The sequence below is a fragment of the Oncorhynchus tshawytscha genome, linkage group LG10 (assembly GCF_018296145.1).
Source record: "Oncorhynchus tshawytscha isolate Ot180627B linkage group LG10, Otsh_v2.0, whole genome shotgun sequence".
Classification (NCBI taxonomy): Eukaryota; Metazoa; Chordata; class Actinopteri; order Salmoniformes; family Salmonidae; genus Oncorhynchus; species Oncorhynchus tshawytscha.
In genome coordinates, this window is record NC_056438.1 from 2,044,813 (window position 1) to 2,062,312 (window position 17,500).

At 45.7% G+C, this 17,500-nt stretch overlaps 1 protein-coding gene across 1 annotated transcript in view; it reads left to right on the forward strand.

Moving 5' to 3' along the window:
• Window positions 1-17,500, forward strand: part of ddx58 (DEAD (Asp-Glu-Ala-Asp) box polypeptide 58) — a 54,164-nt gene that overhangs the window by 21,137 nt on the left and 15,527 nt on the right. Inside the window, 5 exon segments of the mRNA XM_042327984.1 lie at window positions 9,883-10,041; window positions 10,148-10,324; window positions 12,443-12,602; window positions 12,742-12,835; window positions 17,123-17,287. Of these exon segments, the coding sequence (XP_042183918.1) occupies window positions 9,883-10,041; window positions 10,148-10,324; window positions 12,443-12,602; window positions 12,742-12,835; window positions 17,123-17,287 (755 nt within the window).

The window sequence follows — 17,500 nt, forward strand, 5'->3', positions numbered from 1 at the left end:
CTGGTTCTCTTCACGAGAAACATTACTGTGATGAATATTCCAGATTGTTTGCATAATAAGAGAACATTAATCTCAGACACCGGTACATACCCCCACAAGACATGCCAACCGGGGGGTTCTTCACAGTCCCCAAGTCCAGAGCGAATTCACGGGAAACCCTTTATACAGAGCCGTGATCACATGGATTCCCTTTCCTTCCTCAAGCAAACAGCAAAATGACCTGTTGAACAGGTTAAACAGCAACTCATGGAACGGTCGGGGAATCTGAGGGCACACGTACGCACAGACACACTCTAACAGACACACTAACAGACACAGTCTAACAGACACTCTAACAGACACACCCTAACAGACACACTCTAACAGACACACTAACAGACACACTCTAACAGACACACTAACAGACACACTCTAACAGACACACTAACAGACACACGTACGCACAGACACACTAACAGACACACGTACGCACAGACACACTAACAGACACACTCTAACAGACACACGTACGCACAGACACACTAACAGACACACTCTAACAGACACACGTACGCACAGACACACTAACAGACACACGTACGCACAGACACACTAACAGACACACTCTAACAGACACACTAACAGACACACTCTAACAGACACACGTACGCACAGACACACTAACAGACACACGTACGCACAGACACACTAACAGACACACTCTAACAGACACACGTACGCACAGACACACTAACAGACACACGTACGCACAGACACACTAACAGACACACTATAATAGACAAAGTCTAACAGACACAGTCTAACAGACACAGTCTAACAGACACACTCTAACAGACACACGTACGCACAGACACACTCTAACAGACACACGTACGCACAGACACACTAACAGACACACTAACTGACACACGTACGCACAGACACACTAACAGACACTCTAACAGACACACGTACGCACAGACACACTAACAGACACACGTACGCACAGACACACTAACAGACACACTCTAATAGACAAAGTCTAACAGACACAGTCTAACAGACACAGTCTAACAGACACACTCTAACAGACACACTCTAACAGACACACGTACGCACAGACACACTCTAACAGACACACGTACGCACAGACACACTAACAGACACACGTACGCACAGACACACTAACAGACACTCTAACAGACACACGTACGCACAGACACACTAACAGACACACTCTAACAGACACACGTACGCACAGACACACTCTAACAGACACAGGTACGCACAGACACACTAGCAGACACAATAACAGACACACGTACGCACAGACACACTAACAGACACTCCAACAGACACACGTACGCACAGACACACTAGCAGACACACGTACGCACAGACACACTAACAGACACTCTAACAGACACACGTACGCACAGACACACTAACAGACACACGTACGCACAGACACACACCAACAGACACACTAACGGACACACTCTAACAGACACACGTACGCACAGACACACTCTAACAGACACACTAACAGACACACGTACGCACAGACACACTCTAACAGACACACTCTAACAGACACACTCCAACAGACACACGTACGCACAGACACACTCTAACAGACACACTAACAGACACACGTACGCACAGACACACTCTAACAGACACACTCTAACAGACACACTCTAACAGACACACTCTAACAGACACACGTACGCACAGACACACACTAACAGACACACGTACGCACAGACACACTCTAACAGACACACTCTAACAGACACACTCTAACAGACACACTCTAACAGACACACGTACGCACAGACACACACTAACAGACACACTCTAACAGACACACGTACGCACAGACACACTCTAACAGACACACGTACGCACAGACACACTAACAGACACACTCTAACAGACACACTCTAACAGACACAGTCTAACAGACACATTCTAACAGACACACTCTAACAGACACACGTACGCACAGACACACGTACGCACAGACACACACTAACAGACACACGTACGCACAGACACACTCTAACAGACACACTCTAACAGACACACTCTAACAGACACACTCTAACAGACACACGTACGCACAGACACACACTAACAGACACACTCTAACAGACACACGTACGCACAGACACACTCTAACAGACACACGTACGCACAGACACACTAACAGACACACTCTAACAGACACACTCTAACAGACACAGTCTAACAGACACATTCTAACAGACACACTCTAACAGACACACGTACGCACAGACACACTAACAGACACAGTCTAACAGACACACTCTAACAGACACACGTACGCACAGACACACTCTAACAGACACAGTCTAACAGACACACGTACGCACAGACACAGTCTAACAGACACTCTAACAGACACACTAACAGACACACTCTAACAGACACACTCTAACAGACACACTCTAACAGACACACGTACGCACAGACACACTCTAACAGACACATGTACGCACAGACACACTCTAACAGACACACTCTAACAGACACACGTACGCACAGACACAGTCTAACAGACACACTAACAGACACACGTACGCACAGACACACTCTAACAGACACACTCTAACAGACACACGTACGCACAGACACACTCCAACAGACACACTCTAACAGACACACTAACAGACACACGTACGCACAGACACACTCTAACAGACACACTCTAACAGACACACGTACGCGCAGACACAGTCTAACAGACACACTCTAACAGACACACGTACGCACAGACACACTCTAACAGACACACTCTAACAGACACACTAACAGACACACGTACGCACAGACACACTCTAACAGACACATTCTAACAGACATACTCTAACAGACACACGTACGCACAGACACACTCCAACAGACACACTCTAACAGACACACTAACAGACACACGTACGCAATGACACACTCTAACAGACACACTCTAACAGACACACTAACAGACACACGTACGCACAGACACACTCTAACAGACACACTCTAACAGACACACGTACGCACAGACACAACAGACACACGTACGCACAGACACAGTCTAACAGACACACGTACGCACAGACACAGTCTAACAGACACACATACGCACAGACACACACTAACAGACACAGTCTAACAGACACAGTCTAACAGACACAGTCTAACAGACACACGTACGCACAGACACACACCAACAGACACACGTACGCACAGACACACTCTAACAGACACAGTCTAACAGACACACGTACGCACAGACACACACTAACAGACACACTCTAACAGACACAGTCTAACAGACACAGTCTAACAGACACAGTCTAACAGACACATGTACGCACAGACACACTAACAGACGCACTCTAACAGACACAGTCTAACAGACACAGTCTAACAGACACACTCTAACAGACACACGTACACACAGACACACTCTAACAGACACACTAACAGACACACTCTAACAGACACAGTCTAACAGACACACTCTAACAGAGACAGTCTAACAGACACACGTACGCACAGACACACTCTAACAGACACACTAACAGACACACTCTAACAGACACACGTACGCACAGACACACTCTAACAGACACAGTCTAACAGACACACGTACGCACAGACACACTCTAACAGACACACTAACAGACACACGTACGCACAGACACACTCCAACAGACACACTCTAACAGACACACGTGCGCACAGACACACTCTAACAGACACACTAACAGACACAGTCCAACAGACACACTCTAACAGACACAGTCTAACAGACACACGTACGCACAGACACACTCTAACAGACACACTCTAACAGACACACTCTAACAGACACAGTCTAACAGACACACTCTAACAGACACACTCTAACAGACACAGTCTAACAGACACAGTCTAACAGACACACTCTAACAGACACACTCTAACAGACACAGTCTAACAGACACACTCTAACAGACACACGTACGCACAGACACACGTACGCACAGACACACACTAACAGACACACTAACAGACACACGTACGCACAGACACACTCTAACAGACACAGTCTAACAGACACACTCTAACAGACACTCTAACAGACACAGTCTAACAGACACTCTAACAGACACAGTCTAACAGACACACGTACGCACAGACACAGTCTAACAGACACACGTACGCACAGACACACTCTAACAGACACACGTACGCACAGACACAGTCTAACAGACACACGTACGCACAGACACAGTCTAACAGACACACGTACGCACAGACACACTCTAACAGACACAGTCTAACAGACACAGTCTAACAGACACACGTACGCACAGACACAGTCTAACAGACACACGTACGCACAGACACAGTCTAACAGACACACGTACGCACAGACACACTCTAACAGACACACGTACGCACAGACACTCTCTAACAGACACAGTCTAACAGAGACACTCTAACAGACACTCTCTAACAGACACAGTCTAACAGACACTCTCTAACAGACACACTCTAACAGACACACGTACGCACAGACACTCTCTAACAGACACACTCTAACAGACACACTCTATCAGACACACTCTAACAGACACACTCTAACAGACACACTCTAACAGACACACTCTAACAGACACAGTCTAACAGACACACTCTAACAGACACACGTACGCACAGACACTCTAACAGACACACTCTAACAGAGACACTCTAACAGACACACTCTAACAGACACACTCTAACAGACACACTCTAACAGACACACGTACGCACAGACACACTCTAACAGACACACGTACGCACAGACACACTCTAACAGACACACTCTAACAGAGACACTCTAACAGACACACTCTAACAGACACACTCTAACAGACACACTCTAACAGACACACGTACGCACAGACACACGCTAACAGACACACGTACGCACAGACACACTCTAACAGACACACTCTATCAGACACACTCTAACAGACACACGTACGCACAGACACACTCTAACAGACACACTCTAACAGAGACACTCTAACAGACACACTCTAACAGACACACTCTAACAGACACACTCTAACAGACACACATACGTACAGACACACTCTAACAGACACACTCTAACAGACACACTCTAACAGACACACTCTAACAGACACAGCCTAACAGACACAGTCTAACAGACACACTCTAACAGACACACTCTAACAGAGACAGTCTAACAGACACTCTAACAGAGACAGCCTAACAGACACAGTCTAACAGACACACACTAACAGACACACTCTAACAGAGACAGTCTAACAGACACTCTAACAGAGACAGTCTAACAGACACACTCTAACAGACACACACTAACAGACACACGTACGCACAGACACACTCTAACAGACACACTCTAACAGACACACGTACGCACAGACACACTCTAACAGACACACGTACGCACAGACACAGTCTAACAGACACACGTACGCACAGACACAGTCTAACAGACACACGTACGCACAGACACACACTAACAGACACAGTCTAACAGACACAGTCTAACAGACACACGTACGCACAGACACACACTAACAGACACACGTACGCACAGACACACTCTAACAGACACAGTCTAACAGACACACGTACGCACAGACACACACCAACAGACACACTCTAACAGACACAGTCTAACAGACACAGTCTAACAGACACAGTCTAACAGACACACTCTAACAGACACACGTACGCACAGACACACTCTAACAGACACACTAACAGACACACTCTAACAGACACAGTCTAACAGACACACTCTAACAGAGACAGTCTAACAGACACACGTACGCACAGACACACTCTAACAGACACACTAACAGACACACTCTAACAGACACACGTACGCACAGACACACTCTAACAGACACAGTCTAACAGACACACGTACGCACAGACACACTCTAACAGACACACCAACAGACACCCGTACGCACAGACACACTCTAACAGACACACTCTAACAGACACACGTACGCACAGACACACTCTAACAGACACACTAACAGACACAGTCCAACAGACACACTCTAACAGACACAGTCTAACAGACACACGTACGTACATACACACTCTAACAGACACACTCTAACAGACACACTCTAACAGACACACTCTAACAGACACAGTCTAACAGACACAGTCTAACAGACACACTCTAACAGACACACTCTAACAGACACAGTCTAACAGACACACTCTAACAGACACACGTGCGCACAGACACGCGTACGCACAGACACACACTAACAGACACACTCTAACAGACACACGTACGCACAGACACACTCTAACAGACACAGTCTAACAGACACACTCTAACAGACACAGTCTAACAGACACTCTAACAGACACAGTCTAACAGACACACTTACGCACAGACACAGTCTAACAGACACACGTACGCACAGACACACTCTAACAGACACACGTACGCACAGACACAGTCTAACAGACACACGTACGCACAGACACAGTCTAACAGACACACGTACGCACAGACACACTCTAACAGACACAGTCTAACAGACACAGTCTAACAGACACACGTACGCACAAACACAGTCTAACAGACACACGTACGCACAGACACAGTCTAACAGACACACGTACGCACAGACACACTCTAACAGACACACGTACGCACAGACACTCTCTAACAGACACAGTCTAACAGAGACACTCTAACAGACACTCTCTAACAGACACAGTCTAACAGACACTCTCTAACAGACACACTCTAACAGACACACGTACGCACAGACACTCTCTAACAGACACACTCTAACAGACACACTCTAACAGACACACTCTATCAGACACACTCCAACAGACACACTCTAACAGACACACTCTAACAGACACACTCTAACAGACACAGTCTAACAGACACACTCTAACAGACACACGTACGCACAGACACTCTAACAGACACACTCTAACAGAGACACTCTAACAGACACACTCTAACAGACACACTCTAACAGACACACGTACGCACAGACACACACTCTAACAGACACACTCTAACAGAGACACTCTAACAGACACACTCTAACAGACACACTCTAACAGACACACTCTAACAGACACACAGACACACTCACAGACACACTCTAACAGACACACGTACAGAGACACTCTACAGACACACTCTAACAGAGACACTCTAACAGAGACACTCTAACAGACACACTCTAACAGACACACTCACACTAACAGACACACGTACGCACAGACACACTCTAACAGACACACGTACGCACAGACACACTCTAACAGACACACTCTAACAGAGACACTCTAACAGACACACTCTAACAGACACACTCTAACAGACACACGTACGCACAGACACACTCTAACAGACACACGTACGCACAGACACACTCTAACAGAGACACTCTAACAGACACACTCTAACAGACACACATACGCACAGACACACTCTAATAGACACACTCTAACAGACACACTCTAACAGACACACTCTAACAGACACACTCTAACAGACACACTCTAACAGAGACAGTCTAACAGACACTCTAACAGAGACAGTCTAACAGACACACTCTAACAGAGACAGTCTAACAGACACTCTAACAGAGACAGTCTAACAGACACACTCTAACAGACACACTCTAACAGAGACAGTCTAACAGACACTCTAACAGAGACAGTCTAACAGAGACAGTCTAACAGACACACTCTAACAGAGACAGTCTAACAGAGACAGTCTAACAGACACACTCTAACAGAGACACTCTAACAGACACACTCTAACAGACACACTCTAACAGACACACTCTAACAGACACACGTACGCACAGACACACTCTAACAGACACACTCTAACAGACACACACACTCGCACAGACACACTCTAACAGACACACACTCTAACAGACACACTCTAACAGAGACAACAGACACACTCTAACAGACACACTCTAACAGACACACTCTAACAGACACACGTACGCACAGACACACTCTAACAGACACACGTACGCACAGACACACTCTAACAGACACACTCTATCAGACACACTCTAATAGACACACGTACAGACACACTCTAACAGACACACTCACAGACACACTCTAACAGACACACTCTAACAGACACACTCTAACAGACACACTCTAACAGACACAGCCTAACAGACACAGTCTAACAGACACACTCTAACAGACACACTCTAACAGAGACAGTCTAACAGACACTCTAACAGAGACAGTCTAACAGACACACTCTAACAGACACACTCTAACAGACACAACAGACACACTAACAGACACACTCTAACAGAGACACTCTAACAGAGACAGTCTAACAGACACACTCTAACAGAGACAGTAACAGAGACAACAGACACACTCTAACAGACACACTAACAGACACACTCTAACAGACACACTCTAACAGACACACTCTAACAGACACACTCTAACAGACACACTCTAACAGAGACAGTCTAACAGAGACAGTCTAACAGACACACTCTAACAGACACACTCTAACAGAGACAGTCTAACAGAGACAGTCTAACAGACACACTCTAACAGACACACTCTAACAGAGACAGTCTAACAGAGACAGTCTAACAGACACACTCTAACAGACACACTCTAACAGACACACTCTAACAGACACACTCTAACAGACACACTCTAACAGACACAGCCTAACAGACACAGTCTAACAGACACACTCTAACAGACACACTCTAACAGAGACAGTCTAACAGACACTCTAACAGAGACAGTCTAACAGACACACTCTAACAGACACACTCTAACAGACACACTCTAACAGACACACTCTAACAGAGACACTCTAACAGAGACACTCTAACAGAGACACTCTAACAGAGACACTCTAACAGACACACTCTAACAGACACACTCTAACAGAGACACTCTAACAGACACACTCTAACAGACACTCTAACAGAGACACTCTAACAGAGACAGTCTAACAGAGACACTCTAACAGAGACAGTCTAACAGAGACACTCTAACAGAGACAGTCTAACAGAGACACTCTAACAGACACACTCTAACAGACAGTCTAACAGACACACTCTAACAGACACTCTAACAGACACACTCTAACAGACAGTCTAACAGAGACACTCTAACAGACACACTCTAACAGAGACAGTCTAACAGACACTCTAACAGAGACACTCTAACAGACACACTCTAACAGACACACTCTAACAGACACACTCTAACAGAGACACTCTAACAGACACACTCTAACAGACACACTCTAACAGACACACTCTAACAGAGACACTCTAACAGAGACACTCTAACAGAGACACTCTAACAGAGACACTCTAACAGAGACACTCTAACAGAGACACTCTAACAGAGACAGTCTAACAGAGACACTCTAACAGAGACACTCTAACAGAGACAGTCTAACAGAGACACTCTAACAGAGACAGTCTAACAGACACACTCTAACAGACACACTCTAACAGACACACTCTAACAGAGACACTCTAACAGAGACACTCTAACAGACACACTCTAACAGAGACAGTCTAACAGAGACATATTGTTTGAGTTATATTGTTTGTTTATGTATTTTAAATGTGTGTGACTGTCCTTGTCTATCAGTGTATCAGTGTTTTTGTTATTTGTCATGGTTTTTTTGTGTGTTTTTTTTGTTTGTGGATCCCAGGAAGAGAAGCTACTGCTTCTGTAAAAGCTAATGAGGATCCTAATAAATAAGTACACACACACACACACACACACACACAAACTAGCTCTCAGATGGCTAACGGTTGTGGTCTTTTCCTTTCCAACCAGAGTCATCCATGTCAAAGATGGAAGTGGGTGATGAGGAGGAGGGTGAAACCGTGATGACTGTCTCCTTCCAGTACACTGAGCAGTCTGACGATGACGATGGGATGCTGATGAGCAGCAATCCCTTGACACCCTCTGAAACCCCGCCCACCTCTGCAACAGGTAGCCACTCACAAGTTAAATATGTTCAGTGAGCCTTTATATTCTTAGTTCTACATTCTTTACCCTTCGTGCCTTGTTCTAAATTCTGTGTTCTAAAATTGTCCAGGAGCCACTAGTGGTGTTGGTGAAGTCCAGAAAGGAGGAGAGAAGAGGCTGAGAGAGGAGGAGGAGAGAGGAGGAGGAGAAAAGAGTAGAGGAGGAGAGAAGAAAATGAGAGAGTATCAGAGAGAGCTGGCTGAACCGGTGTTTCAGGGCAAGAACACAGTCATCTGTGCCCCAACCGGTGAGACAGGCTGCTGGGACACACACACACACACACACACACACACACACACACCCTGTAAAAGGAGGAAGGGTGGCTGGGCAGAGGAGGTTTGAAGAGTATTCCTTTTAAACAACCTATTGTTTTATTTTACTGTCATAAGATACTAATTATCTGACACCATTAGGTTATTATCTAACATCATTAGGTTATCAGATACTAATTATCTGACACCATTAGGTTATCAGATACTAATTATCTGACACCATTAGGTTATTATCTAACACCATTAGGTTATCAGATACTAATCATCTGACACCATTAGGTTATTATCTAACACCATTAGGTTATCAGATACTAATCATCTGACACCAGTAGGTTATTAACTAACACCATTAGGTTATCAGATACTAATCATCTGACACCATTAGGTTATTATCTAACACCATTAGGTTATCAGATACTAATCATCTAACACCATTAGGTTATTATCTAACACCATTAGGTTATCAGATACTAATCATCTAACACCATTAGGTTAATATCTAACACCATTAGGTTATCAGATACGAATCATCTAACACCATTAGGTTATTAACTAACACCATTAGGTTATCAGATACTAATCATCTGACACCATTGGGTTAATATCTAACACCATTAGGTTATCAGATACTAATCATCTAACACCATTAGGTTATTATCTAACACCATTAGGTTATCAGATTCTAATAATCTGACATCATTAGGTTATCAGATACTAATCATCTGACACCATTAGGTTAATATCTAACACCATTAGGTTATTATCTAACACGATTAGGTTATCAGATACTAATCATCTGACACCATTAGGTTATTATCTAACACCATTAGGTTATTAGATACTAATCATCTGACACCATTAGGTTATCATCTAACACCATTGGGTTAATATCTAACACCATTAGGTTATTAGATACTAATCATCTGACACCATTAGGTTATCATCTAACACCATTAGGTTAATATCTAACACCATTAGGTTAGCAGATACTAATCATCTGACACCATCAGGTTATTATCTAACACCATTAGGTTATTAGATACGAATCAGCTGACACCATTAGGTTATCATCTGACACCATTAGGTTAATATCTGACACCATTAGGTTAATATCTGACACCATTAGGTTATTATCTAACACCATTAGGTTATCAGATACTAATCATCTGACACCATTAGGTTATTATCTAACACCATTAGGTTATCAGATACTAATCATCTGACACCATTAGATTATTATCTGACACCATTAGGTTATCATCTAACACCATTAGGTTATCAGATACTAATTGTCTGACACCATTAGGTTATTATCTAACACCATTAGGTTATCAGATACTAATCGTCTGACACCATTAGGTTATTATCTAACACCATTAGGTTATCAGATATGAATCATCTGACACCATTAGGTTATCATCTAACACCATTAGGTTATTAGATACTAATCATCTGACACCATTATGTTATAACTAACACCATTAGGTTATGAGATACTAATCATCTGACACCATTAGGTTAATATCTAACACCATTAGGTTAATATCTAACACCATTAGGTTATCAGATACTAATCATTCCCTATATAGTACACTACTATAGACCAGAGCTCTATTCCCTATATAGTACACTACTTTAGACCCTATTCCCTATATAGTAGACTACTATAGACCAGAGCCCTATTCCCTATATAGTACACTACTTTAGACCAGAGCCCTATTACCTATATAGTACACTACTTTAGACCAGAGCCCTATTCCCTATATAGTACACTACTTTAGACCAGAGCCCTATTCCCTAAATAGTACACTACTTTAGACCCTATTCCCTATATAGTACACTACTATAGACCAGGGCCCTATTCCCTATATAGTGCACTACTTTAGACCAGAGCCCTATTCCCTATATAGTACACTACTATAGACCAGAGCCCTATTCCCTATATAGTACACTAGTATAGACCCTATTCCCTATATAGCATACTAGTATAGAACAGGGGGTCATTTGGGACATTCATTAATGTTCATCCAATGGGAGAAGTTTCCTTCTATATTTTTTTTTAATAAGAATGATTGATTGACCATCTTTCCCAGGCTGTGGGAAGACGGTGGTTGCCCTGGCGATCTGTGAGCAGCACCTGAAGGTTAAGGGTAAGGGGGCGAAGGTCGTCTTCATGGCAACCAAGGTGGACGTCTTCAACCAGCAGTATAAACTGTTCCAGGAACATTTCCAAGAGAAAGACCCTGACATCAGGTACACACACACACACACACACACACACACACACACACACACACACACACACACACACACACACGCACTGGAGCACACGCAAAGACACACACACACATGCACTTTTTAAAAAACGTTTCGTTGTGTGTATCTATCTCAGGATCGACGGTCTTTGCGGTAACCAGGGCGACCAGCTGTCGATGAAGGTGGTAATGGAGAACAATGACATCATCGTCTTAACCCCTCAGATCCTGGTAGGCACACACACGCCAGCTTAGGCTCCCGAGAGGAGAAAAAGGGAGGACCATCCTTCTCAGTGAATTTCAGACAAATTGTAATAGTGATAAAAAATATTCAAAAATAAATAACATTAGCTTAAACTATACTAAATATATTCACATCACCAAACACATTGAAGGTCTACAGTAGCCTCAACAGCACTCTGTAGGGTAGCACCATGGTGTAGCCGGAGGACAGCTAGCTTCCTCGTTTAGTCGACTCAACAACCTGACTCAAAACAGAGAGGAATGATATTTATGTTCTCTAGCGGGCTACACTGCAACTCTTCCAGTCAAAATAAGCGTTGAGTTTTTGTTGAGTCTATTGCCACCGGGGGCCCCACCGGTGTAACCTGCTAAATTGCTTGCTGTACACCGGTGGTCGCCAACCGGTCGATTGCGATCGACTGGTCTGTCTTCCAGGCATTCCTAGTCGATCGCCAAACATTTCTGTAGAAAAGCCAACGATAACGACACAAAGGCTTCTGCTCCTTTTGTTATTATTTGTGTTGCCCTGTTGGTGGAAGGTGGACTTGGTTCAGAAGCCCTGTTGGTGGAAGGTGGACTTGGTTCAGACGCCCTGTTGGTGGAAGGTGGACTTGGTTCAGACGCCCTGTTGGTGGAAGGTGGACTTGGTTCAGAGGCCCTGTTGGTGGAAGGTGGACTTGGTTCAGACACCCTGTTGGTGGAAGGTGGACTTGGTTCAGACGCTCTGTTGGTGGAAGGTGGACTTGGTTCAGACGCCCTGTTGGTGGTAGGTGGACTTGGTTCAGACGCCCTGTTGGTGGAAGGTGGACTTGGTTCAGACACCCTGTTGGTGGAAGGTGGACTTGGTTCAGAAGCCCTGTTGGTGGAAGGTGGACTTGGTTCAGAGGCCCTGTTGGTGGAAGGTGGACTTGGTTCAGACACCCTGTTGGTGGAAGGTGGACTTGGTTCAGACGCCCTGTTGGTGGAAGGTGGACTTGGTTCAGACGCTCTGTTGGTGGAAGGTGGACTTGGTTCAGACGCCCTGTTGGTGGTAGGTGGACTTGGTTCAGACGCCCTGTTGGTGGAAGGTGGACTTGGTTCAGACGCCCTGTTGGTGGTAGGTGGACTTGGTTCAGACGCCCTGTTGGTGGAAGGTGGACTTGGTTCAGACGCTCTGTTGGTGGAAGGTGGACTTGGTTCAGACGCCCTGTTGGTGGTAGGTGGACTTGGTTCAGACGCCCTGTTGGTGGAAGGTGGACTTGGTTCAGACGCCCTGTTGGTGGAAGGTGGACTTGGTTCAGACGCCCTGTTGGTGGAAGGTGGACTTGGTTCAGACGCCCTGTTGGTGGAAGGTGGACTTGGTTCAGACGCCCTGTTGGTGGAAGGTGGACTTGGTTCAGACGCCCTGTTGGTGGAAGGTGGACTTGGTTCAGACGCCCTGTTGGTGGAAGGTGGACTTGGTTCAGACGCCCTGTTGGTGGAAGGTGGACTTGGTTCAGACGCCCTGTTGGTGGAAGGTGGACTTGGTTCAGACGCCCTGTTGGTGGAAGGTGGACTTGGTTCAGACGCCCTGTTGGTGGAAGGTGGACTTGGTTCAGACGCCCTGTTGGTGGAAGGTGGACTTGGTTCAGAAGCCCTGTTGGTGGAAGGTGGACTTGGTTCAGACGCCCTGTTGGTGGAAGGTGGACTTGGTTCAGAAGCCCTGTTGGTGGAAGGTGGACTTGGTTCAGACGCCCTGTTGGTGGAAGGTGGACTTGGTTCAGACGCCCTGTTGGTGGATGGTGGACTTGGTTCAGAAGCCCTGTTGGTGGAAGGTGGACTTGGTTCAGACGCCCTGTTGGTGGAAGGTGGACTTGGTTCAGACGCCCTGTTGGTGGTAGGTGCTCTTGGATCAAGAAGCCCTGTTGGTGGTAGGTGCTCTTGGATCAAGAAGCCCTGTTGGTGGTAGGTGCTCTTGGATCAAGAAGCCCTGTTGGTGGTAGGTGCTCTTGGATCAAGAAGCCCTGTTGGTGGTAGGTGCTCTTGGTTCAAGAAGCCCTGTTGGTGGTAGGTGCTCTTGGTTCAAGAAGCCCTGTTGGTGGTAGGTGCTCTTGGATCAAGAAGCCCTGTTGGTGGTAGGTGCTCTTGGATCAAGAAGCCCTGTTGGTGGTAGGTGCTCTTGGTTCAAGAAGCCCTGTTGGTGGTAGGTGTTCTTGGTTCAAGAAGCCCTGTTGGTGGTAGGTGCTCTTGGTTCAAGAAGCCCTGTTGGTGGTAGGTATTATTAGCAGTTCGTCGTGTCTATTTTCTTCCTCCACTGAGACAAATGCTGTGTTCAAGACCACTGGGAACTCGGAAATGTCTCCCTTCCGACTTCAGTGTGTTCAAGACCACTGGGAACTCGGAAACGTCTTCCTTCCGACTTCAGTGTGCTCAAAACAACTGGGAACTCGGGGGAGGAACTAAATCCGACTGAGGAAAAAACGTTTGAACTGTCATCCAATCCCGACGTTCCACCTGTAGATCACTGACCTCATGATTTGACCTCGTGACCTCATGATTTGACCTCGTTTTTCCCCCCGAGTTCCTAGTTGTCTTGAAGGCTTCATGACCATCGGATGCCGGTACCATGAGTCATGTTTAAAATATTAAATCTGAGCCTTAAATCTCGGCTTACTTTTTGACTCCAAAAAGGTTTGTAATGTGGCTGCTATGACAGTGATCATGCTGTTTGTGTGTGACTGCTATGACAGTGCCTCCTATGACCATGGTCATGCTGTTTGTATGTGGCTGCTATGACAGTGATCATGCTGTTTGTGTGTGACTGCTATGACAGTGCCTCCTATGACCATGGTCATGCTGTTTGTATGTGGCTGCTATGACAATGATCATGCTGTTTGTATGTGGCTGCTATGACAGTGATCATGCTGTTTGTATGTGGCTGCTATGACAGTGATCATGCTGTTTGTATGTGGCTGCTATGACAGTGGTCATGCTGTTTGTATGATGGCTGCTATGACAGTGATCATGCTGTTTGTATGTGGCTGCTATGACAGTGATCATGCTGTTTGTATGTGGCTGCTATGACAGTGATCATGCTGTTTGTATGTGGCTGCTATGACAGTGATCATGCTGTTTGTATGTGGCTGCTATGACAGTGATCATTCTGTTTGTATGTGGCTGCTATGACAGTGGTCATGCTGTTTGTATGATGGCTGCTATGACAGTGGTCATGCTGTTTGTATGTGGCTGCTATGACAGTGGTCATGCTGTTTGTATGATGGCTGCTATGACAGTGATCATGCTGTTTGTATGTGGCTGCTATGACAGTGATCATGCTGTTTGTGTGTGGCTGCTATGACAGTGATCATGCTGTTTGTATGTGGCTGCTATGACAGTGATCATGCTGTTTGTATGTGGCTGCTATGACAGTGATCAATCATGCTGTTTGTATGTGGCTGCTATGACAGGGATCATGCTGTTTTTATGTGGCTGCTATGACAGTGGTCATGCTGTTTGTATGTGGCTGCTATGACAATGATCATGCTGTTTGTATGTGGCTGCTATGACAGTGATCATGCTGTTTGTATGTGGCTGCTATGACAGTGGTCATGCTGTTTGTATGTGGCTGCTATGACAGTGATCATGCTGTTTGTATGTGGCTGCTATGACAGTGATCATGCTGTTTGTATGTGGCTGCTATGACAGTGATCATGCTGTTTGTATGTGGCTGCTATGACAGTGGTCATGCTGTTTGTATGTGGCTGCTATGACAGTGGTCATGCTGTTTGTATGTGGCTGCTATGACAGTGATCATGCTGTTTGTATGTGGCTGCTATGACAGTGATCATGCTGTTTGTATGTGGCTGCTATGACAGGGATCATGCTGTTTGTATGTGGCTGCTATGACAGTGATCATGCTGTTTGTATGTGGCTGCTATGACAGTGATCATGCTGTTTGTATGTGGCTGCTATGACAGTGGTCATCCAGTACAGGGAAATGCAACTCTCAGAACCTCAGCCTCACCTTATCTTACTGTGGTTCTCTCTCTCTCACTACCCTCTTTCCTCTCCCTAACTGCCTCTCTCTCTCTCTCTCTCTCCCCCCTGATCTCCTCTCTCTTTCCCTCCCTCTCACTCTCTACCCTGCTCTCCTCTTCTCTCTCCCACTCCCTACCCTCCTCTCTTTCTCTCTCTCTCTCTCGCGCCCTCTCTCTCTCTCTCTCTCCTCTCTCTCTCTCTCTCTCCTCTCTCTCTCTCTCCCCTCCTCTCCCCTCTCTTATCTCCCTACCCTCCCTCCCTCCCTGTCTCTCTCTCTAGGTGAATGCCATGGCCCGAGGGGAGGTTCCCTCTCTCTCCTGCTTCTCTCTGTTGATTCTAGATGAGTGTCACAACACCACAGGGAAACACCCCTATAACATCATCATGACCTCATACCTGGATGCCAAGCTCAGCACGGAGCAGAACGGACAACACCTGCCCCAGGTAGAGTCACAGAAACACATACCTGTACTGCTACTGTCTGTCATGACAATGATGATGACCAATGATTATGTTCTATTGCCCTCCCCTCCTCTCCCTTCCCCCTCCTCTACCCTCCTCTCTCCTCCTCCTCTCCCTTCCCCCTCTTCTACCCTCCTCTCTCCTCCTCTTCTCCTCACCCTTCCCCTCCTCTCCTTTCCTCCTCTCATCTCCCCT